Source organism: Doryrhamphus excisus, chromosome 1 (assembly GCF_030265055.1).
Source record: "Doryrhamphus excisus isolate RoL2022-K1 chromosome 1, RoL_Dexc_1.0, whole genome shotgun sequence".
Classification (NCBI taxonomy): domain Eukaryota; kingdom Metazoa; phylum Chordata; class Actinopteri; order Syngnathiformes; family Syngnathidae; genus Doryrhamphus; species Doryrhamphus excisus.
Window position 1 is genome coordinate 4034194 of NC_080466.1, and position 24197 is coordinate 4058390.

Sequence of the window (24197 nt, forward strand, 5' to 3'; positions counted from 1 at the left end):
GGCGATTGGCCGAGAGGAGCATGCAGAGGAGCATAAAAGGGGACCGCTGCAGCGCTGGACTCGACACTGACAGCAGTTCAAGAAAAGGGACACCATGACTGCTCGGTGGCTGCTGGCTTTGTTGGCCTCGGCCTTCTTGTCTTCTGTGGCTGATGGAGCTCCATTGTAAGTAAACTCGGGACTCATTTTTGAACATTTTCATTGAGTGTGAATGCTCAAACCTATCTGTCTGTTGAGATCCAAATTGTCCATAGGTATGAATGTGAGTGTGAATGGTTGTTTGTCAATATGTGTCCTGTGATTGGCTTCTCGCCTGAAGACAGCTAGCCAGTATACCCCCGCGACTCTAGTGAGGATAAGCGGTACAGAAAATGGATGGATGTTCATAATGTACGTATCATATGTTGCCCACTCAACATCCATTGTGGCCTGGTCATCTTGGAAGGGAGATTTCCTTCCTCTGCAGTCCCTTCTAAAGCTTTCTTTTTTCCCCTGAATGGGAATTTTGAGTTTTTCCTCGCCCGGATGGTGGTTCAGATCTGGAGATGTCGTCGATGCCCTTTGAGACTCTTCTGTAATTAAGGGCCATATAAATAAACTTAACTTGACAGTGATATTTGATTGGCACCCTTACCAGAGTAGTTACCCATCCCGGATGTACGGTATCTATCTACTGTATCTATAAATGAGCACAGGAGCAGGTGCAAACAAAAAAATGTACTCTAGGTGAGCTGGAGCCTATCCGAGTTGACTTTGGGCAAGAGGCACATTAGCCACATCCATGACATCTATTACTTATTTGTAATTTATTGACAAAGTTTTTAGAACTATAAACATTGACTTACCTCACTTACATAATGATGAGCAAACTACCAGTTTGCTCTTGCACAAGTCAAGGTAACGCGGCCTTTAATATGGTCCATAGTTGATCCATGTTTGCACAGTGGGACATGACACCAGACAGAGCAAACAGTTCAGTGATGACATTTAACTAATGCTGGGTTTTAGTCCTTAAAATCAATAGCTGAGTCATTGATTGAATCCATGTAGGAAGAGGGTTAAGTGTGGTGATTTGTTGACACAACAGGATGGCATGAACAACATGATGAGAAATAACTGTATGTTTTTTTTTTATAAAAGTCAGAAAACTTAACTTAAGACTGCATGAACAAGCTGCATTTTACATTCAAAAGTGCTGATGAGTGAAAAGACAGAAAAAATGAATGCAAACCATCTATTAAAAAAAACCGCTTTCTCTACACAATACAATACTCCATACCATTGATTCCCAACCACTGTGAAGTGAAATTTCCCATGGCACTTAATTTCACTTAATTGGTTTGAAAATGATTCTTTATTTACTATAAAGAATATACAATAAGCCCTTGTTTACAGTGGTCAGTTGTTTTCAATTTATGTACGATTCCTTCTCTATAATATCATTATAATGGAATATTTTCAGTGTAAGGCCATAAAAAACTTACTCACAACCTTTTAAATATGGGTTTTAACATTATTAGAGCTCTCCTGCGCTCATTCTACCCAATTAGCAGATATAATCAGAAAAAATAAGCCATTTAAGACAAAGATTAAGTTGGAATGGAAGTTATGGCTGGGTTCAGATTTGAGTTTTATGTGTATAACTGCCTGTGTTATTATTATGGTTATATCATTATAATTGTACCTGTTGTGAGATCATTCAAACCTGCAATAGAAGCCTGTTGTTCTGGCAGTCTGGTGCTTATATTCATTCATTCATTTTCTAACGCTTTTCCTCACGAGGGTCACGGGGGGTGCTGGAGCCTATCCCAGCTGGCGAGAGGCGGGGTATGCCCTGGACTGGTCGCCAGCCAATCACAGGGCACATATAGACAAACAACCATTCACACTCACATTCATACTTATGGACAATTTTGGAGTCGCCAATTAACCTAGCATGTTTTTGGAATGTGGGAGGAAACCGGAGTACAGGCCGAGAGTGGAATTGAACCCTGGTCTCCTAGCTGTGAGGTCTGCGCGCTAACCACTCGACCGCCATCTTCTGCATCTTCTTAACTATAGAGTTCATTCATTCATTTTCTACCGCTTTTTCCTCACGAAGGTCGCGGGGGTGCTGGAGCCTATCCCAGCTGTCTTCGGGCGAGAGGCGGGGTACACCCTGGACTGGTGGCCAGCCAATCACAGGGCACATATAGACAAACAACCATTCACACTCACATTCATACCTATGGACAATTTGGAGTCGCCAATTAACCTAGCATGTTTTTGGAATGTGGGAGGAAACCGGAGTACCCGGAGAAAACCCACGCATGCACGGGGAGAACATGCAAACTCCACACAGAGATGGCCGAGGGTGGGAATTGAACCCTGGTCTCCTAGCTGTGAGGTCTGCGCGCTAACCACTCGACCGCCATCTTCTGCATCTTCTTAACTATAGAGTTAATCTATCTATTAATGATACAAAATGACCAATGATACAAAAATGACTTATACAGGCCCAAATTATAATGCAGAGTTAATGAATAAAATGTTGTCTTGGTGGGAAGGAACGTTCGTGTGGGGAAGTATTTACTCGGGGGACCTACCGACCGAAACAGGTTGAAATGGTGACAAACGCCGGGGAAAGCTGACTGACTCTCCTCGTCTCGAGCGTTAATAGAAGCTAGCAGGGGGAAGCTAGCAGGTGAAGCTAACAGGGGTTAGCTTCCTTTCGGACGCCAAGTAGTTGTGTATTTGTGCGTGTGCGACTCGGGCTCTATTAATATATTTTCACCACCTAGTGTTTCAAGTCTTTAGTGTAGGGAAGGTTTATAAGTGAAAAAAATACGAGAAACACGTTTATTTTGAACGCAGCTCGTCTTAGAAAAGTTAGCTAGTTGTGTAGCTAGTATATCTCATTTTATGGCTTAAGGTTTGTAGCTTTTTATACAAGACTCTGCTGAATTAAAAATTTTATATCGTCATATCGTGATACTTCCCAAAAATATCGTGATACATGATAATATCACCCAAACCTATTCTCTGATATTTGTATTTCAGTTCATTTCGCCATTATGATTTCATGCTTAGTTTGACTTTTAGTTTTATGTATTCAACCACAAAACAGCGTGATTTCTTAATTAATATATTGAAGTGTATTTAAGTTTGATAAATTGAAGTTGCGAAATTTGAACCACAATGTGGAGAGGGACGACTGTAAAGGTATGTTTATTCATCTTTCTATACCAGTGATGTAGTGACAGGGATAACAATTCAATTCTTTTCCACTAGATGGCAGTAGGTACGCAATTAACCTGTGTATGCACCTGTTGGCTTTCATACCACTGTTTATTTTATTTTATTCAGTTTAGTCATACATTAGTCATTTAAATTGATGTGCTTTTATTCTAGTGTTTTGTCAACTAGTATGAAGTATGAAGGATAAGGAATATTATTTTAAGGGTTATTTGAAACCACCTTTATTGAGGCAAACTGCAAAGCATCTCAAGAGTAGGACCTGCTCTTAATGAATATTATTAACTAATATAAAAAGTAATAAGTCAACTCTGCCTGAAGCACTAGGCATCCATAATGCAACATTGCTCTTTCTCAGCTATACAAACAGCAGGTAAACATCATTTCAAAATAATCACAATCAAAATATGAACAGATTATTATGCATATTGTTACTTGTCTTCACTTCACCAGTCAGAATGACTTGCCTGCAGATACCGCTTAAAGGTAGTTGTGTTTATTTTTAGCTGTGATAATTGTGCCACATGGTTTACGCAGTGTTTTGTTCTCCATCGTGTGAAATGTGTTAATATGGTTTATCTATTTTTCCACCGTTGTCCAGACCCTGTACAAAACTAGATATGATATGATACATTTTATTTTAGGTGCCATCTCATTTTGCGTCATGCTAAAAAGGTCGATTGAGAGTCTTACCATCCAGCTCAGCTCTCTCTTCACCATGACGGTCTGGTACAGTGCCCCCAGTTGCCCCCATTTTACCTCACTCTCCAATCTTCAACTCCTCCATCTGGGGCAAGACCTCACTCCCAGCCCCATGGATGCAATTCACCCTTTTCCGACTGAGAAGCACGGCCTTGGTGGTGCTGAGTCTCATCACAGAAGCTCTTAAGACCCCCAACCTGGACTCCTTCAACGCCTTGGCTCGGGAACAGGCAATGTGAACCAGGCTCTTGCTTCGGTTGTACGTACGATTCGATTGCCTAATGGTTAGCATGTTGGCCACACAATCAGGAGATGCGAGTTTGTGTCTCCGTTTGAGCATCTTCTATGTGGAGTTTGCAATTATCCCCATGTGTGGGTTTTTTGTGGGTAATCCGGCTTCCTCCCACGTTCCAAAAATATGCATGTTAGGTGAATGGTTGTATTTTCTATGCTCCTAATCGTTCTCCCTATCTAATGTGCTGCAGGAAGGTGATGTCTGCCCCCAACTTGTTGCGGGTAGCTACAGCGGAGAACATTTTTGTGGAGTGTCAAGACTGCACTGGGGGTGACATTAAGGTGGACATCAGGGTCATGAATCATCCCACCAAAACCAAAACGCTCGGGCTCACATCGGTGACCCTTAATAGCGCAAACAACTTCCAGACCTTTGGGCAAATTACGGTACCAGAAAGATATTGCAGGTGTATTTTGGTGGAGTCTCTGTGGTCTTGAAAACAACATGTTTGTCTTTGCTATTTTATGGTCCTCTTACATTAGATACCTGCAACAGACTTCAATAACGATCCTAACATGAAGCAGTATGTGTACCTGCAAGCCCAGTTTCCCGATCGACTGCTGGAAAAAGTTGTGTTGGTGTCCTTCCAGTCTGGCTATATCTTCATCCAGACAGACAAGAATCTCTACACTCCTGACAGCACTGGTGGGCAAAGCATAAGCATTTGAACCAAGTAGTTCAAAACACATGCATTGTCGTTTACCTTTTAAAGGACAAAACCCTGTCCTGCTGTCTTTCAGTGAATTACAGGATGTTTGCAGTCACGCCCCGCATGGAACCTGTCGAGAGAGATGACCAAAACAACGCAGAGGCCGCCATAACCATTGAGATGATGGTTTGTATTTTGTCTCAGTTGTTCTGGCCATTGGTAGTGTTGTGGTTTACATGAAGTAGCTGACCTTCATGCAGCTGACTTGGTCTTGATTCCTAGTCAATACAATGGCCTGGCAACCACTAAGGGTGTAGTCCACATTTTGGCCTCTGGTTTAGAAAACTGATGGATGGATAATCATCAATCCATTATTCATTATACCGCTTATACTGTTCAGAGTCTACAGAAAGCTGCAGTCCTTTCCAGAAGGTCAGACTACACCCTGAACGGATTGCAATCACCAGCCGTTGAGTGGGAATGAACCCAGACTGGCAGCATGAAAGTCAGCCAGGACCTAAAATACAGGGTTTTAAATTGTGACTCTGACAATCATGGTTGCCCCGTGTTCTTCATTCTTAGACCCCAGAAGGCGTTGTTTTATCACTTGAAACAGCAGTTTTTCTCAAGTCAGGGATGCACTCTGGAAGGTTTCAACTTTCCAATCTTGTCAGGTGAGTTATTATGTTTTTTGTTTTATGAGACAAGTCAGCATTTTAATCACGGAGTCGATGTAATAATAATAATAATACATTTTATTTGTATAGCGCTTTTCAAAATACTCAAAGACACTTTACAGAAGAATGGAGTTGAATAAAGCAAGTAAACAGAGTAGAAGACACACCAAAATACAACATTCATTCGTTAATACACAGTTAAAACATGAGTAAAAGCGGAGCGGGGCATGTACAATGAGAAGTATCACACTATTATTCTAGTTTTTTGTTAATACGACAGATATGGAACACATTATTGGATCTTACCATGTGCTCTCTTGAACATGGATTTTTTTTTTTTCTTCTAAATTTCTGTTTGTAGTCCGGGAGTATGGAAAGTGGTGGCAAAATTCCAAAGTCGTCCACAGCAAAGTTTCTATGCAGAGTTCGAGGTCAAAGAGTATGGTGAGCGCCTCTTATATCATCAACTGCCCCCCCCCCCCCAAAAAAGTGTATTCTGTATTATTTGCATGCATTTCCGAACAATGTTTTAATTTTTTCAGTGCTCCCCAGTTTTGAAGTCAAGTTGACACCTCTGGTCTCCTTCTTCTACCAGGACAGTGAAGAGTTCACTGTCAACATCAGAGCCACGTATGTGAATGTTCTGTGCAGCGATTACTTATATTTGTGTCATAATCAATTACCTAATGTCATGTGGTTTAGGTATCTTTTTGGTAAGCATGTCGATGGGACAGCGTATGTGGTGTTTGGGATCGTGCATGATGGCCAAAAGAAGAGCTTTCCTGCATCTCTTCAGAGAGTATCTGTAAGTGCGTAATATGCTTTAACTTATCTTACATCTCATTTTAGTAATACAGCATGACTGTGGATACATATTCATGCAGCTATTAAGGGTGGGCATTTGACTAATTGACCTTGATCATTAAGGACGTATAACTATCAATTTGTGGATTCATTGATTTTTTTAAGCTTATTCTTTCATTTTAATTTTGTTTGTTTCTTTCGGCTTTTTCCTGATTATGGCGTGGCCACAGCGCGTCTTTTTGATCCGCATACTGATCGTTGGCTTGGGCCTTTTAAATTCCGGATGCCCTTCCTGATGAATACTGATGATTCGAACCCGAGGCGTCCACTCCAAAGTCCAGAACGCTGTTTAATTTCAATTTTAGTTTATTATTTTTCATTGCTGACTAACAGCCAGGAGATTGAATCTCTCTCTTTCTCTCTCTCTCTCTTTTTGCTTGTGTGGTTTTTCCACCATCCATACATTTCTGGTGCAAAGACCTGAATTTCACTTATTTTCCACTAAATTATTTTCAAATGCAAATGTTGACAATGGCTCCGTGTCGCAAAGCAAAATTAGAACAATGACTTGCCTGATTAAATTAAAATTAAACTTCATTATGCCAACCACACCCACTAAGGACACACATACTAAGGAAGTTCATTTATATGGAAAATATTATTTTTTAAAATTAAATTAAGTACATTAATTTATTTTTAATTTAACAGGTCAGTTATTGCGCTACATTAAATATAAACACATGACTAACCCCTCACTTGCCACTTTGCATTGAAACTGGCTTGTACATGGACTAACACCACTGGCAAAGCAACGTTCACTATTTATCCATCCAATGGGTGTTTTGACCTTTTAGGTTGACAGAGGTGTTGGGGTGGTCACACTCAAAAGAGCACAAATCACGCAAACCTTCCCGAACATCGTTGAGCTGGTGGGACATCAGATGTTTGTGTCTGTCAGCGTATTGACACAAAGCGGTGGGTCAACGTTCAGAGCGATTTATCACGTGGGAATTACAGCAATTCAACTACAGCAGTAATAAAGTACCTTGCTGTGTGTGTATTTTGTGTTCACAGGTAGTGAAATGGTGGAGGCAGAGTTGAGAGGCATCCAGGTTGTCACATCTCCTTACACTGTCCAGTTCAAGAAAACGCCCAAATATTTCAAACCAGGAATGACCTTTGATGTCACGGTATGTTGAAATGCAGTTAAAGCTGTTTTCCAATCTGTGGAGTTTTGAATTTATTCAAAATAAATTGCTTGCAAGTACCACATGATCACAAGAGCAGCAAACGTATACCTTTTGAGTTTTATTGATGTGATAAGTTTGCTGTTTTCTGACGTCAGGTTGAAGTTCTCAATCCTGATAAATCTCCAGCACAAGGTGTTCCTGTGGTAGTGAACCCAGGTGAGGTGCGTGGCTTCACCACAGATAATGGAGTTGCCAAGCTCACCATTAATACACACGCAAGGGATCCAAAAATGACCATCAGGGTAAGTATCTTGAAATAAAGTTCATGTTTAGAAGCTTTCTTGTTTAGAAAGTAAAGCATCGTTACAGTGGATCCCCACACATTTCCCATTCAGCATTCACATCCCCACATATGTAGATTTTTGGTCAAAAATATATATACTTTTTCCAGGTTTTAGCCCTAAATTTAAACATGCCTCAATACGCCGAGATGTGCTTTTATTCAGAGAGAATTTTTTTTTTTTTTACCATAGTGCTGTGAATTTGTGGGCCGTGAATGCTGAATCATGAATGTGTGGGTTCCACTGTTGACAAAGCACTTGTCATATGTTGAAAATATGATATGAGGTTTCTGAAAATATGTCATTCGAATTTTCTCTCTACACTGCTGTGATGCATACCGTGAATTAAAGTCAAACAAACAGAACTGTCACTTCAACCATGCAGTGTAATCCCTGCCTTTGTAGCCTCATTAAGTAGGCTACACTACAAGCATACATATTGTGGATATCTTAGAAAACTTTTAATATGGTGATTAATTATTAATTTTGACCAAGGTGGCAAATATGATGTCAGATTTATCTAATAGACGGGTGAGAGGGTTGAAAGTGCCACCGGTGCTCAACCAATTATAGCATTTATCATTGTCACAACTTGGCTCGCGCCATTACATTCCAGTGGATTCAAATAGGCGGATTGTTTGCGACATTTGGTTCCACTTGGTGGACACAAAGATTTTAAACATTTTGAAATTTTCTTGCCACCAAACTCAATTATATACTCGTTATGGGCCACCACGAGCCAGTTGGGAAGCAGTTTGAACCACTGCACGCCACTAGGCACCTTAGTGGCGACAAGAGACGCCACAGCAAATTGCATTGGCGTGAACTGGCACCAACTGGCGCTGGCTCAGTCATTACATTAGATTACTCCAAAACAAATCAGGTGAATTAAACCCAAAGACGCCATAATTGGCTCCTGCACTACACATTGCTGACTCTCTTTCTGTGCATTGTTTTCATTGAGCGTGATGATTAAATTGTAATTCATGATAATATGAACATAATAATGCATTCTTACATGTTTTGTTCAACTACAGGCGGTAACCAACGACCCGAAGATTTCCTCAGAGAGGCAAGCATCTGCCTCAATGGATGTACTCCCGTATAACACCAAAAGCAAAAATTACATCCACATAGGTAAATTCCATTTTTATCATCTCATGGACTAGGATGACTTCAGCATGTCGTCTTCAAAAGTATCACTTTTGTAGGGGTGGATACAGCTGAACTGGTTTTGAGACAAAACATGAAAATCAACCTTAATCTGCGCAGGCAGTCAAATGATGACACTGACATCACATACCTGGTGAGTGGTGTTTTGTGGCAGTGTGTGTTTGACAAAAGTATTCTCATAAATGAACACTGACATATCAACTGCCTCTTCAGATCTTCGCCAGAGGCCAACTGGTGAAACACGGTCGTTTCAGGACAAGAGGGCAAACTCTGATCTCCCTCAATGTTGTCATCACAAAAGACATGTTGCCGTCTTTCCGGATCATAGCTTACTACCATGCAAATGAAAAGGAGGTGGTCTCTGACTCTGTTTGGGTGGATGTCAAGGACTCCTGCATGGGCTCGGTAAAATGAAAAGTTGTATTTGGAGTTATATCAGAGATACTTTTTTTCCTGTCAGTGTGTGAAACTCACTTGTTTCTTTGTTCTCACATTTAGCTGAAGCTGGAATCAACAACGCCTTCAGCTGCCTTTGAGCCTTCCAAGCTATTTGGACTAAGAGTCACTGGAGACCCAACCGCCACTGTGGGACTCGTGGCAGTTGACAAAGGCGTCTTTGTTCTGAACAAGCAGCATCGTCTCACTCAGAAGAAGGCTAGAACTTTAACCAATAGCAAATCACAGTGCGACAGTATGTCATTTTACAGCTATTTATGACTTATTTCTTGGTCATTAACAGGTGTGGGATGTTGTGGAGCAGCACGACACCGGCTGCACACCCGGTGGAGGCAAGGATGGCATGAGTGTGTTCTATGATGCCGGGCTATTGTTTGAAACCAACACTGCATCAGGGACCCCTTACAGACTAGGTGACATATCAACTTTACTTATTCACTTTATATAGTCTAAAACAGGGGTCTCAAACTCAATTTACTTGGGGGCCACTGGAGCTTAGGTACAGCTTGTACAACCAGCACTGCTCCCAATAGACTTCTACACTGCTATGTACATCTGTGCAATACTTTGCTTTTTACATTCAGTATAGTTACTCCAGACCCCATTCACTGTGCAATATCTGATCAACCTCCATGTGCAATATTAAGGGCTCTAAATGCAATATACTAAGTTCTATGTGAAGTGTTTCCATAATGCCTCATATTAACTCCCTAACAAGATCTCAGTGTATAGACTGGTCATATATCTCATCTCGTCTCATATTATCTACATACTGTATTGTATATAACTCTGGTAAAAACTGTTGATTTTTGTTAATACTTGGGTCGTTTATATTGTTTATTTTTCTATATTGTGTATTTTGTACTGCTTAACTGACTCTGTACTCTTGCTGCTGTGCAATACAAATTTCCCCACTGAGGGACGAATAAAGGCATATCTTAATCTTAATCTTAATCTTAATCTTAAAACGGCAAATAATAAAAACTTAAGAAACCACATATAGTTGGTGGGTAGACAAATTATTTTTTTCAGATTAAAATGAACAAAGCATTATTAGAGCCCTGTACACATGACAAAACACGACTATAGTCACATTTATACTCTTTTTTTTTTTTTTTATTTACAACATATTGCGCAACTGCAGGGTCTTGAGACACATGCTAACTCGCAAACTAGAGAGCTAGCGACCTAAACGGGAGCCTTGAAGTTATTTCCTTTAAAATTAAATAGCCAAAAACTTACCACTTCCACACGGATAGGGAGGATAACTATTAACAGTTATTTAACCTTTAACATGAACATTAATCAAACGTAATAATTTTTTCTGTGTACATGATACCATACAGCATCCATATCAAACTTGCGCGGGCCGCACTAACATTAAACTTTCATATCAAGGCGGGGGCCTCAAACTATTGTCCCACGGGCCACATTTAACTTACTTATTTAACTTACTTAATTTTGACTTGTTTTCATGACACAAACTACGCTGCACTTCCAGAGCTGAAATGTCCATCAACCAGCAGGAAGAGACGAGCTTCTACTCTAATGGAGGTTACAACAACCTTAGGTAGGAGAGCCCACTGCTCACATCTCTGCCTATTTTGTCATTGTACACCAATTTCATATCTTCTTTGTTCTCAGCGGAAAAATATAAAGGGATACAAAAGGAATGTTGTGTGGATGGCATGAGTGAAACTCCTCTCTCGTACACTTGTGAAATGCGCAGCGAATATGTCACTGATGGCCCCGAGTGTGTCGAGGCCTTCCTGCACTGCTGCAAAGAGCTGGAAAGTCAGCAAGCTGACATGAAGCACGACAGCCTCAAAATTGCACGCAGTAAGTGATCAACACATGGATGTAGTAACTCTACATCACTGAAATTGATGTTTGTCAAATGTAAATTTACAATTTCTAAATCTCTTTTTAAGGTGAACAGCAGAATCCTAAATTTTACATGGAAAACATTGAGATTAACACCCGCACCAAATTCCCTGAAAGTTGGTTTTGGACTGATATCAAACTGCCTGCTTGCCCTAGTCAAACGCCTAACTGGTGAGGAAACGGAGTATGTGTGTACTGTATATACACACACCTTCCACTTCATTCAGTAGCAATGCACAATGTAATGAGATCAATACAAGAGCTGTGTAAAAAAAATCTGATTATAGTGTAATCTAATGGAATTCTACACCAGTGCCAACTTCAACCACAAAAATAAACATCGTTACATGAATGTTGATTACTCTAAATGGTTGAAGTTTTGATGAAGCTCTTATATTGGATCTCATGAAACTGTGCAAATTGACTTAGTAATGTGCAGTAGGCCTGCTGCTATATAGCAATACATCCAGTACAGGCAGTACAGTGTTCCCTCGTTTATCGTGGGGGTTAATTAAGTTCCCAAAATAGCTTGCCATAAGTGGCATCCGCGAAGTACTCAGCTTTATTTATTTTTTTTTTACAATTATTATTTATGTTTTAAGGCTGTAAAATCCATCACCATACAATTGATACACTTTTCTCACACAGGCATGTACTTTTTCTGACATTTTTCTCTTGTTTAAACATTCTCAAAGTTCAAACCTTCGCTGAATTTTAATGATCAACTGACAAGGTTGGACACATAAGAAATTATTAACTCACTGACTGCCAAACGTTTTCAGAGGGGGCATTTTTGCTGAACTTTCAAGACCCACAGAGTATTTTAAGTTTGAGGACTACATAAACATTGAAACTATAGACTCTTGTCTTTCATCAGAAAAAATTTTTTGTTTCTAGTCTTTTTGGGTCTTTATAAATCGGCAGTAGAACAAGCAGTAATGTGTGTTCAGAAAAAAAAAACTGATTTTGACAAGGAACAGACAAAATTAGCTTTTTCTGCAGTCATGGAAACCCAAGCAGAATGGTGACTGACGTCCATATTTTTTGTTTTAGTCACACCTCAAACTGAACAGTTGATTACTTCAATGAAACACCTAATACAACACAGGAAAAAAAAAGATTTTAATGACAATATAACATTTATTCACATAACATAAAGATATGCCTTTATAAAACCCCCCAAAAATCTATTTACATATCTTTGCATGTGTTTACATATGTGTCTGTGACACAGGTCAAAGTCTCACGGTTAGTTGTTTGCTAGCGATTAACACAACACAACAACAGACAGTACGAAGGAGATTGATTGACAATGGTCTGCAGCCAATCAGAAGGTGGGTTCTCTCTTAGGACGCCGAATACAATGAGCCGGTTCTCCCGTAACCCAATCAGGACGCAGAACACAATTAACGTTCATAACACTGTTAAATAAAAAGTATGCAAAATTGCACTTTTAAAAAATCCACAAAACAGAGAGGCCGCAAAAAGGTGAACCTTGATGTGGAAAGAATAATTTCTGCTGTACAAAAATATCAAGCTTTTTCTTACCATTTCAGTGCCACCACATCATATGAGAATTCTTTTCCCTTGCAAGACTCCATCACAACATGGCAGTTCATGGGCATTAGTCTATCCAGAACTCATGGTGAGAATCCACTTACACCAGTCTCTCTTCTTAGTCAGTCACTGTAGTTGCTCTAACTAACTTTTGGTATATTTTAGGAATCTGTGTTAGTAAGCCTTTAGAGGTGATTGCAAGGAAGGATTTCTTCATTGACCTGAAGCTTCCTTATTCTGCTGTGCGTGGAGAGCAGATTGAAATTAGAGCAATTCTCCACAACTACAGCCCCAATGAGATAGAAGTAAGTCTGTGTGCATTTGCTGTGCTGGTTCATCTTTTAAAAGAGTAGCGAGTCACTTTTTAGGTAGACACGATAAAGCCAAGTCCATCCTTCAGTTGCCGTCTTCATCTGTTGCGTCAAGGTACGTGTGGATCTTTTTGAGACGGAGCATGTATGCAGTGCTGCCTCCAAGCGTAGGAGGTTCCGCCAGGAGGTTGATGTCGGGTCCCAAACAACGCGAGCTTTACCCTTTATTATCATTCCCATGAAGGAAGGACAGTTTGGTATTGAAATCAAAGCAGCTGTGAGAGACTCGCATCTTGGTGATGGAATCATGAAGATGCTGCGTGTGGTGGTAAGAGAACATTAATCTTTTTTTTTTTACGGTGTTTGTCATTATTGGTCAAAAATGTCATTCAACAAAAACAAAAACTGTAAACCGAGATGTTCTAAATTTTGATTAAATTTTTTGTTTACAACCAAACTAGGGCGTTTGAAAACTGAGGTTTACATGGCTGTACATAATTTTATTTCCACAGATAGATGCAGGTGTACACTTCACATCAGCTGAAGAATTCATCCCAATTAATTTCAGCAATACAGTATAAAGCACCATTAGTTTTGCTATACAAACATCTTCTATCTGATCTCCATTATGTTTCTGTGTAGGTTTACTTTTGTTTATCAAACTCTAAAAATGTTCTCTTTTTGCTTTTTTAGTCAGAAGGTGTTCTGGTTAAATCTCCTCAGACAATAATCCTTGATCCTGCCAATAAAGGTCAAGGTGAGTTTCCTTGCGCATTCAAATGTTTATGGCAAGAACAATGCAACGTAATAGTTTGTGTTTTGTAATGCGTTTTTGCCTTTGCCGTAGGGGGTAAACAAGAAGTCACTCTCAACAGCCAAATTCCTAAGACAAATTTGGTACCCAACTCACCCACAAGCACACAGATCTCTGTGATAGGTGATATATCATTTTTGTATCCAGTATTTTACAATTTGTACACAAAAATATGGAGACATTTGGCCATTTCCCCTGCAGTTTATGACAATGAGCTGACGATCTAAATGTCATTTACAGTCATGTTATGTACTCACTGTGTGTTTATTTATACAGGTAGAGAACAAGTGAGTCTACTCGTGGAAAATGCCATTGCTGGAACATCTATGGGTAGTCTGATCTATCAGCCCGGAGGATGTGGCGAGCAGAACATGATCCACATGACCCTGCCTGTAATTGCAACCACGTATTTGGACAAAACCAACCAGTGGGAAACTGTAGGCTTTGAAAAACGTGCCACGGCCCTACAACACATCAAGACAGGTCGGTAGATTTTCTATTGCGTATTTTCCCGTGCATAAGCCACTACATTTTCCTTAGACTTTGAAAGCTGCAGCTTTTAATTACTCTTAATTGTATACGACATAATACTACTATACAGTAAACCTCGGATATACCGGAAAATGTCCGTTTTACGCATATATCGGATTTATATCCGGTATATGCGTAAATCGGATTTTATCCGTTATAAAAAGGCACTTCCTTGACTATGTTTCCAATGTACCTGGACGCGCAGGCAACGCTGCAAACGCTGCAAATGACGTTGTATAGCGGCCTGTCACGATTCGGCGAATCGGAGCACCACGATGCGGCCATCCGATATATGCGAGGGAAATTTAATGGAAATGCATTGGAACGGGACTGGAGATTTTGTCCGAAATAGGCGAAATCCGTTATAAAAAATCTGATATATGCAATGAATTTTTATTGGAAATGCATTACAGAAAATGCGCGGCACGGCGGACTAGTGGTTAGCGCGCAGACCTCACAGCTAAGAGACCAGGGTTCAATTCCACCCTCGGCCATCTCTGTGTGGAGTTTGCATGTTCTCCCCGTGCATGCGTGAGTTTTCTCCGGGTACTCCGGTTTCCTCCCACATTCCAAAAACATGCTAGGTTAATTGGCGACTCCAAATTGTCCATAGGTATGAATGTGAGTGTGAATGGTTGTTTGTCTATATGTGCCCTGTGATTGGCTGGCGACCAGTCCAGGGTGTACCCCGCCTCTCGCCCAAAGACAGCTGGGATAGGCTCCAGCACCCCCGCGACCCTCGTGAGGAAAAAGCGGTAGAAAATGAATGAATGAATGAATTACAGAAAAATTGGTTCTTTTTTATCTGTCCGTTGTGAGCGAATTTCCGATATATCCGAGTCCGATATATCCGAGGTTTACTGTAATAGGAAACAGTACCACTTTCACTCACATGCTCTCAACACAAGCTTGTCAACCTATTTGAAAGTGCAGGAGGTCATTATATATAACCGTATAACATGATAAAGTATACCTAATAAATATACAAACAAGTACAAATACGAGTGTAACTAATACAAGGTTCAAATGAATTAGGAAATAGGGGTGTCAAAACACCGATACACAAGCCGCACTCCATGTTTTGTTTGACTTTTGAGTCATATTTTTACAAAAAAAAAAGTTTTACAACGTTCTTCAAATTGATCTACAAATGACGATTAGATGTCAAGGTGGTGAAAAAATATGTTTCATGTGCACAGGTTACAAAAATGAACTTGCATTCCGGAAAAAAGACGGTTCTTTCTCTGTGTGGTCCGGGAGACAAAGTAGCAGCTGGTGAGTACTTTTATACTTCCACATCAAGTAGGAGCTTGGGCATGCAAATATAAACATCAAACATCAAGTGGTGTGCTCTCACTTCTACCAGGCTGACAGCCTATGTTGCCAAGGTTTTCTCCATGGCCAACCAGCTGGTGGCAGTGCAAAGCGATGTGATATGTAGTGCGGTCAAGTTTCTTATTCTCAATGCACAGCAACCTGATGGCATGTTTAGAGAAGTTGGAACGGTTGCTCATGGCGAGATGATAGTAAGGGCAATTTAATATTTAATTACATTTTTCAGTCATTTATTGTGATGATGCTGCTGCTGCTACTGACAAACGTACTCATGTGTGCCTATGTTGTTTTTGTGTGTAGGGCGATGTGCGTGGTGGAGACTCAGATGTCTCCATGACGGCCTTTAATCTTATTGCAATGCAGGAGTCAAGGGCACTTTGTGCTGAGTCTGTTAATGTGAGTACTCCCCTGGCAAAACACATTACATTTTCTGGATTCCCGACTCAGTAAAAAAAGCTACACTTTGTTTGTAAAGATGGTTCTTTATTTTATGGGCTTACAATAAGGAAAATGGTAATAAGTAAGGCTTCACATTTCTAGCTGATGGCACTTGTAGAAATGATTGAAACTAGATTAAAACAAGTAAAACAAGCAAAATGTATTCATGGTCATCATCAGAAACATAACTAATATTTATGCCATCTGTTTTTTGCCTCACACTCGCTCCACTCCTTCTATCCAGAGTTTGGAAGACAGCGAAGCCAAAGCTCTTGCTTACTTGGAAAAGCGTCTACCCAGCCTTGTGAACCCGTACGCTGTTGCCATGGCATCATATGCTTTGGCCAATAAGAACAAACTGAACAAGGAGATTCTGTTTCGTTTTGCTGCCCCAGGTGAGGTTCAAAAATTTCTAAAATGCTTAAACCATAATTCAAATATTAGATTGATTCTCATATACAGTATAATATAATATATGGAATTGTTGTTACTATTTTGGCATATTATTTTGTCATGTTATTGAGTATTTTAAAAATCCAATATAATATTGGATAGTAATATGTATATATCATGTAGAAATATGCATGTTTGTATGTCTCATCTGCAGACTTAAGCCACTGGCCTGTGCCAAAGGGACATATTTATACTCTGGAAGCTACAGCCTATGCTCTTCTGGCTCTGGTCAAGGCCCAGGTGAGTGAATAACAGTGAGTGTGTCAGTCAGAGCCGACTCTGCCCAAATGGGCGCCGTAGATGAGATTATACAGTAAACCTCGGATATATCGGACTCGGATATATCGGAAATTCGCTCACAACGGACAGATAAAAAAGAAACGATTTTTCTGTAATTTCCAATAAAAATTCATTGCATATATCGGATTTATTATAACGGATTTGGCCTATTTCGGACAAAATCTCCAGTCCCGTTCCAATGCATTTCCATGAAATTTCCCTGGCATATATCGGATGGCCGCATCGTTATGCTAATCTTGTTGATGTCACTGGCTATTGTCTTTCTCCTGGCTCCAGATTTAGGACAAATATAAAAGTGAGTGACGTCAATAATACTAGCACAGCAGTGAATGAGATCTTAACCTCACTATTGGAAATAACGTAGGCCTGACGGGCGTAACAGGGCCTAGCTTAATTAACAATTTGTTATGCTCAGAGTCCAATAAAGTTAAATTCTCATTACCTTACGTCTCTTTTCATTGCCCAGTCCAGGTACATTGGAAACATAGTCAAGGAAGTGCCTTTTTATAACGGATACAATCCGATTTACGCATATACCGGATATAAATCCGATATATGCGTAAAACGGACATTTTCCGGTATACGCATATAACGGATTTCGCTTATATCGGACAAAACCAGTGGGAACAATTGAATCCGATATATCCGAGGTTTACTGTATATAAATATCCTGGCATTACTCAGTAGGTATGTTTGATCACAATAGGAGGACCATTTGTTCTGTAAAGCACCAAATTGGGCACAAAACACCTCCCAGCCTCGCCATACTGTACCTGGTAATTAAATACATTGTGGCCAAACATTGACCTGATTTACCTGTACCATCATGTTCGATTCGTCCATTCTCCAGCTGTTGTAGTTTATACACACAAATGCAGTGCAAACCTTTTAAAGTGAATTTGTTTGTAAAGGCCTATAGTGATGCCGGACCTGTGGTACGATGGTTCAACAAACAGCGGAAGGTTGGCGGAGGTTATGGATCAACTCAGGTGAGATACAGCTTCATCATCCAGATATATTCTGATATCTGATCAACCTCCACGTGCAATATTAAGGCTCTAAATGCAATATATTAAGTTCTATGTGAAGTATTTCTATAATGCCTCATATTAACTCACTAGCAAGATCTCAGTGTATACACTGGTCATATATTTCATCTCCTTCCATATTATCTGCATACTGTATTTGTATATAACTCTGGGTAACTGTTGATTTTGTTAATACTTGGGTTGTTTATATTGTTTATTTTTCTATATTGTTTATTTTGTACTGCTTAACTGATTCTGATTCCTCTTGTCTAGGCTACCATCATGGTGTATCAATCTATCGCTGAATACTGGACCAATGCCAAAGAGCCAAACTATGATCTAAAAGTGGACATCGAGCTGCCTGGTAGATCAAAGCCTATCAAATATAGCATCAACAATGAAAACCAATATACCACAAGAACATCTGATGTGAGAACGCTAATTGTCTCATTCGTTTCCTAGTTCTGCACCCGTCAACATGTGTGTTAATCTGTATACTATTGTGTACTTTTTTTTAACACAAAGATGAAGCAGATTAATCAGGATGTGAAAGTGACGGCACAAGGTAGCGGAGAAGCAACACTTACAGTAAGTCTTTTGCTGACTGGGTATTTTTTCAAGATGATTTTCGAGACACTAGAATGTGTCAAAAGATGCTCTGCTGTGAGATATTCATTTTAAAAAATGTCAGGTCATTAATTTTTACAGTTTGCAGAAATATACAAAGCAGCGCCAAGATGAAAGAGTTGTAAATGGTTAGCTACTACATTGGCCGTCGCCGAGGGGTACCTCAAAGTCGTTAAATAGTCCAAAAAGTGGCTGAAACAACGGGCTTTAAACCCTTTTTAAATCAATGTCTTCAACTCTTTTGTCATTTCCAGCCAGAACACACCTTTGTAACAAATACAAATTCATCAATACAGTTCTATCATCTTTGGCCTACAGTGTTTTTAAAGAGAAATGCTGCTTTAATAAATTCAGTAATATGATACTCTGTTGTCAATGTGACAGATGGTGTCGCTGTATTATGCCATACCTTCCCAAAAAGACAGTGACTGCGACAAGTTCAACTTGTCCGTGCAACTGATTCCAGGTAATTTGATTCATGAATGAATATCCAACATTTGCACATACGCCGCTGTTTACATGTAAACATGAAAATACGGATATGTGTTTCATCCAGAAAAAATAACGGAGGCTGAGAAGATATACAAGCTAAAGATTGAGGTGATGTAAGTACAATCAACAACTGGAAGGCTGCGAGATTGATCCCTTCTCTACTGTGGATTCAGACACCGTCATCGGCATGTGAATGATCTGGTTACTTACTTTCGTGGCACCGTAAGCCTGTAAAGGATACAAGTGAAATGTAACCCATTTACCATACATGATATTATGAAATGCCTTTTGTTAAAAATATACTATAATCATTACTATATATATATATATATACTATATATATATATATATATATATATATATATATATATATATATATATATATATATATATATATATATATATATATATATATATATATATATATATATATATATATAATATTTCTCCGGGTACTCTGGTTTCCTCTCACATTCAAAAAACATGCTAGGTTAATTGGCGACTCCAAATTAGGTATGAATGTGAGTGTGAATGGTTGTTTGTCTATATGTGCGCTGTGATTGGCTGGCGACCAGTCCAGGGTGTACCCCGCCTCTCGCCTGAAGACAGCTGGGATAGGCTCCAGCAACCCCCGTGACCCTCATGAGGAAAAGCGGTAGAAAATGAATGAATGAATGAATGAATGAATGAATACTACTATATATATATAATATTTCTCCGGGTACTCCGGTTTCCTCCCACATTCCAAAAACATGCTAGGTTAATTGGCGACTCCAAATTGTCCATAGGTATGAATGTGAGTGTGAATGGTTGTTTGTCTATATGTGCGCTGTGATTGGCTGGCGACCAGTCCAGGGTGTACCCCGCTTCTGGCCCGAAGACAGCTGGGATAGGCTCCAGCAACCCTATAGAAAAAGACCTTGGTGAACCCCAGCAATACATCTAAATATTTACACTGCAATTATGTGATCAGCAGCATAAAACCCTGATCTGAATAGCCCTAATTTATACAGTATGTTTAGTTTCTTATTTTAGAAAGGTTTTAGGTCCATAAGATGGAAAAATATAAATTTGTCAAAATATAAATTGTTCAATGTGGTCGAAATGGAAATGCAAATGATATGTTTGGTGTCTGAACAGGTACAAGAACAAGGAGCATGATGCTACTATGTCAATCTTGGACATTGGCATGTTGACTGGTTATACTTTCGACACCAAAGACATGGACTTAGTAAGAGCCACCAAACACACACACACACACACCTTACATTGTTAATCGTTGAAGAAAATGGCTGATGGTGTGTTTCTATAGTTGTCCAAAGGACGTGCCCCAATCATTGCAAAGTATGAAGTGAACTCAGTCCTGTCAGAGAAAGGCTCTCTCATCATCTATCTGGACAAGGTATTATATCTCGTCAACTTTTGATTACTTTTTATCTAAAGCTGCCTCACTTTTGTGCCATGTCACATCCACAGGTTTCTCACACTCGTCCAGAGGAAATCAGCTTCAGGATCCACCAGAAGTACAAAGTGGGTGTTTTACAACCAGCTGCTGTATCTGTTTATGAATACTATGATCGTAAGTCAAGGACACTAGTGCTGAGACAATTATTACCATGTATTTCATTGAGATCAATGCAAATGATTTATTATTGTAGAGACGGAATGTGTGAAATTCTACCATCCGGAGAGGAAAGCTGGCCAGCTGCTGAAACTGTGTACAAATGATGAATGTACATGTGCTGAAGGTCAGTTGACTCCGACAAAGATGTTAATTATTGAATTTATTATACTGATCATACACTCTGCTGTAAATACTCTGCTGCATGTCCCACAGAGAACCAGGTGAGCATGCAAGTAGAATTGTCAGGTGTTTGTATACAGTTGCATTTGATCAGGTTGTAGCATGACAGAAAAACACATAGGGTATATGAGATTTGTTCACGTACTCCCTACAACAGGGGTCGGGAACCTTTTTGGCTACAAGAGACCAGATATTTTTAAAATGTGTATCTGTGAGAGCCATATACATTTTTGTAAACATTGAATGCAATAAAATGTAAGACCAACAGTTTTAGATATAATGGGCTCTAATTACGTAGACCAGGCACACTAGCCCACGCCAAGGGGGTGTGGCCAGCATACTTTTGTGAGCAGCGCAGTGTCCAATAATAAATCAAATACTTGCTGCCATTAATGCAACTTCTGCTGCTGCATGGTTTTGCACCGTACTCAGTATATTTCATTCTTTTGGCCATCTTTGCCAGAAGGCTTGGTTCTGCAGCTTTAGCTAGGTGACTATTTGACTAAAGGAGGAAAGTTTACATTTACATCTTAATGACCGAGGTAGACTACCGCATTACCCAGTAATAATCGAGTTTTGGTGTTTGACCTGGAAAATATCATTAGGAAAGATAGATATGGTCGGCTGTATTGCAGTAGAAAATAGATGGACGGATTAAAATTAAAAAGAAAAGTTGTTGATTTTTAATATTTTTAACAGTGATTTCTGTGATGTTTACTTTAAAATGTTAGCAAACATACATTTTTATTGTGGTAAATGCTTGAGAGCCAGATACAGTCATCAAAAGAGCCCTACCTGGCTCCCGAGCCATAGGTTCCCTACCTCTGCCCTACAACCTGTGCCCGGCAAGGTGAATAACAACAATGGCTTGTTAAACAATAGTCCTTATTAGTCTTATTAGTCTCTCAAAAAGTGTTTGCCCCCTTCCTGATTTCTTTTTTATTTTTATTTTTTGCATGTTTGCCACACTTAAATGTTTCAGATCATCAAACTAAATGTAAATATAAGTCAATGACAACACAACTGAACACAAAATGCAGTTTTTAAATGAAACTTTTTATTATTAAGGGAGTAAAAACCTCCAAACTTACACGGCTCTGTGTGAAAAAGTGATTGCCCTTAAACCTAATAAGTGGTTGGGACACCCTTGCAATTACTTTAAATGAGTCTCTTACTGCGTTGTGGACGACATTCTCCTTCAGGATTTTTTGGTAGACAGCAGAATTCATGGTTCCATTTATCACAGCAAGTCTTCCATGTCCTGAAGTAGCAAAACAGCCCCAGACCATGACACTACCACCACCATATTTTACCGTTGGTTTGATGTTTTTTTTTTTTCACACCAGATGTAATGGGACACGCATCTTCCAAAAAGTTCAACTTTTGTCTTGTCAGACCGCACAGTATTTTCCCCAAAGTTTTGGGGATCACCAAGATGTTTTCTGGCACAATTGAGACGAGCCGTAATTTTTTTAAAATAAATTTTTGTTCAATAGTGGTATCATGAACACTGTTCTTAACTGACGCAAATGAGGCCTGCGGTTATTTGGATGTTGTTGTGCGGTCTTTTGTGACCTCTTGGAGGATTTGTCGCTGAGTTCTAGGGGGTACTTTTGGTTGGCCAGTCACTCCTAGGAAGGTTCACCACTGTTCCATGTTTATGCCATGTGTGGATAATGGCTCTCACTGTGAGCTTTAAAAATGGCTTTATCGGCTTTACCAGACTGATAGATCTATATTAATTTCAGTTATGTTCTTACTGGGGGGAGACTCACTATTTCACTATATACTAATATATACCATATACTAAAAAAAAAGTTTTATTTAAAAACTTCAGTTCTGTTGTCATTGACTACTATTTAAATTTGCTTGTTGTTTTCAAACATGCAAAAAAAAAAATCAGAAAAGGGGCCTTTTCAGACTACTGTATATGTCAACAAGCAGCTGCATGATTCCTTCTGAGCTGGACCAAACAAACGCCCTAATATTGAAGGTACTTTCTTACACATTCCCCCCCCCCATCTAGAGAACTGCAGTCTTCAGAAGAAGGGCCAAATCAGCAACGACTTGCGCACAGAGAAGTCTTGTGAGAGTACACCGACTAGCAAGATAGACTTTGGTAAGTCTCTGTTTATTGTAGATTAGGGCTGTCAAAGTTCCTACAAATGGACTAAGATGAAGCTTACATGCAACTTGACTGTCCCCAGTGTACCAGGTGCAAATAGAGGACTTTGTTGATGTTGGGTCAACCGACATCTACACAGCACGAGTGATGCTTGTCGTCAAAGAAGGTGGGATTTTATTACCTATTTTACACACAATTTAAACTTTCCAAACATGTATTTGCTGTCATAATTTTTGTGAGAGTCATAATTTTTATCTTCTTTCACCTTGCCATTATAGGAAGTACCGATATGGGCGCTCAGGGCAAACTGCGCACATTCCTCAGCTATCCACACTGCAGGGAAGCATTAGATCTGGTTATAGGCAAAACCTATTTAATTATGGGCTCATCCAGAGACATTTACAGAGATGATCAGAGGCAAACGTAAGTCTTTATGTTCATGTTGGCACATGCCCTCCATTGTCCACTTTTGTATCAAGTTGTTTTTATGGTGTCTTTTTCTTACATATTGTGAATTTAACTTTTTTTTTCTTCTTTCTTTCCCCAGGTTTCAGTACGTGCTCGGAGAGAAAACGTGGCTGGAGTATTGGCCCACATTTCCAGAGTGCCAAACAATGCAATTCAGACATACATGCTTAGGCATGGAACAGCTGGTCAAGAAATATGCGGATTTTGGATGTGAGCAATAGTCAAGAGTCATACTGATACAATGATGTAGTTTTGAAATACTCATTTTGAACAATTTCTGCTATTGTGAAATTAAATCATTATTAAATTGAAATTGTCCCAAATCTCTTTGTCTCCGTTTTATTTTGACTTCATGAATTCAAGTTTGAAAGAGAAAATTCAGTCAATGTATTAAGTGGTGGATGATGATATTTATTATGATATTTATATTTATATGATATTCACATATTTCTATAGCATAGTATAACTGTTTGACCTTGAGAACCATTTACAGAATAGACACCACATGT

The 24197-nt window shown here is 39.5% G+C and overlaps 1 protein-coding gene across 1 annotated transcript; it reads left to right on the top strand.

The window, feature by feature from the left end:
* LOC131136660 (complement C3-like) lies at positions 1–24011 on the top strand. Its single transcript, XM_058083800.1, has 43 exons — positions 1–165; positions 4422–4617; positions 4714–4876; positions 4972–5066; positions 5463–5554; positions 5919–6001; positions 6100–6187; positions 6260–6362; positions 7216–7336; positions 7436–7551; positions 7707–7853; positions 8930–9029; positions 9104–9198; positions 9279–9470; positions 9564–9719; positions 9805–9934; positions 11023–11091; positions 11166–11360; positions 11453–11576; positions 12962–13050; positions 13128–13267; positions 13389–13601; positions 13967–14030; positions 14121–14210; positions 14364–14570; positions 15818–15893; positions 15985–16144; positions 16254–16349; positions 16636–16786; positions 16999–17084; positions 18056–18133; positions 18446–18601; positions 18698–18760; positions 19184–19265; positions 19356–19404; positions 20432–20522; positions 20604–20693; positions 20768–20870; positions 20950–21039; positions 23122–23214; positions 23303–23386; positions 23499–23643; positions 23768–24011. Exons 1-43 carry the CDS (start codon positions 95–97, stop codon positions 23907–23909), a joined length of 4974 nt encoding a protein of 1657 aa, XP_057939783.1. The 5' UTR covers positions 1–94; the 3' UTR covers positions 23910–24011.
* The last annotated feature ends 186 nt before the right edge of the window (positions 24012–24197 follow it).

What these genes read in the sequence shown, in the direction of transcription:
- LOC131136660 (XM_058083800.1), top strand. Translation starts at nt 95, where the DNA reads ATGACTGCTCGGTGGCTGCTGGCTTTGTTGGCCTCGGCCTTCTTGTCT. An exon ending in GTGGCTGATGGAGCTCCATT is followed by an intron (nt 166 to 4,421) that starts GTAAGTAAACTC and finishes AATGTGCTGCAG; the next exon opens with GAAGGTGATGTCTGCCCCCA. An exon ending in CAAAAATTACATCCACATAG is followed by an intron (nt 9,030 to 9,103) that starts GTAAATTCCATT and finishes TCACTTTTGTAG; the next exon opens with GGGTGGATACAGCTGAACTG.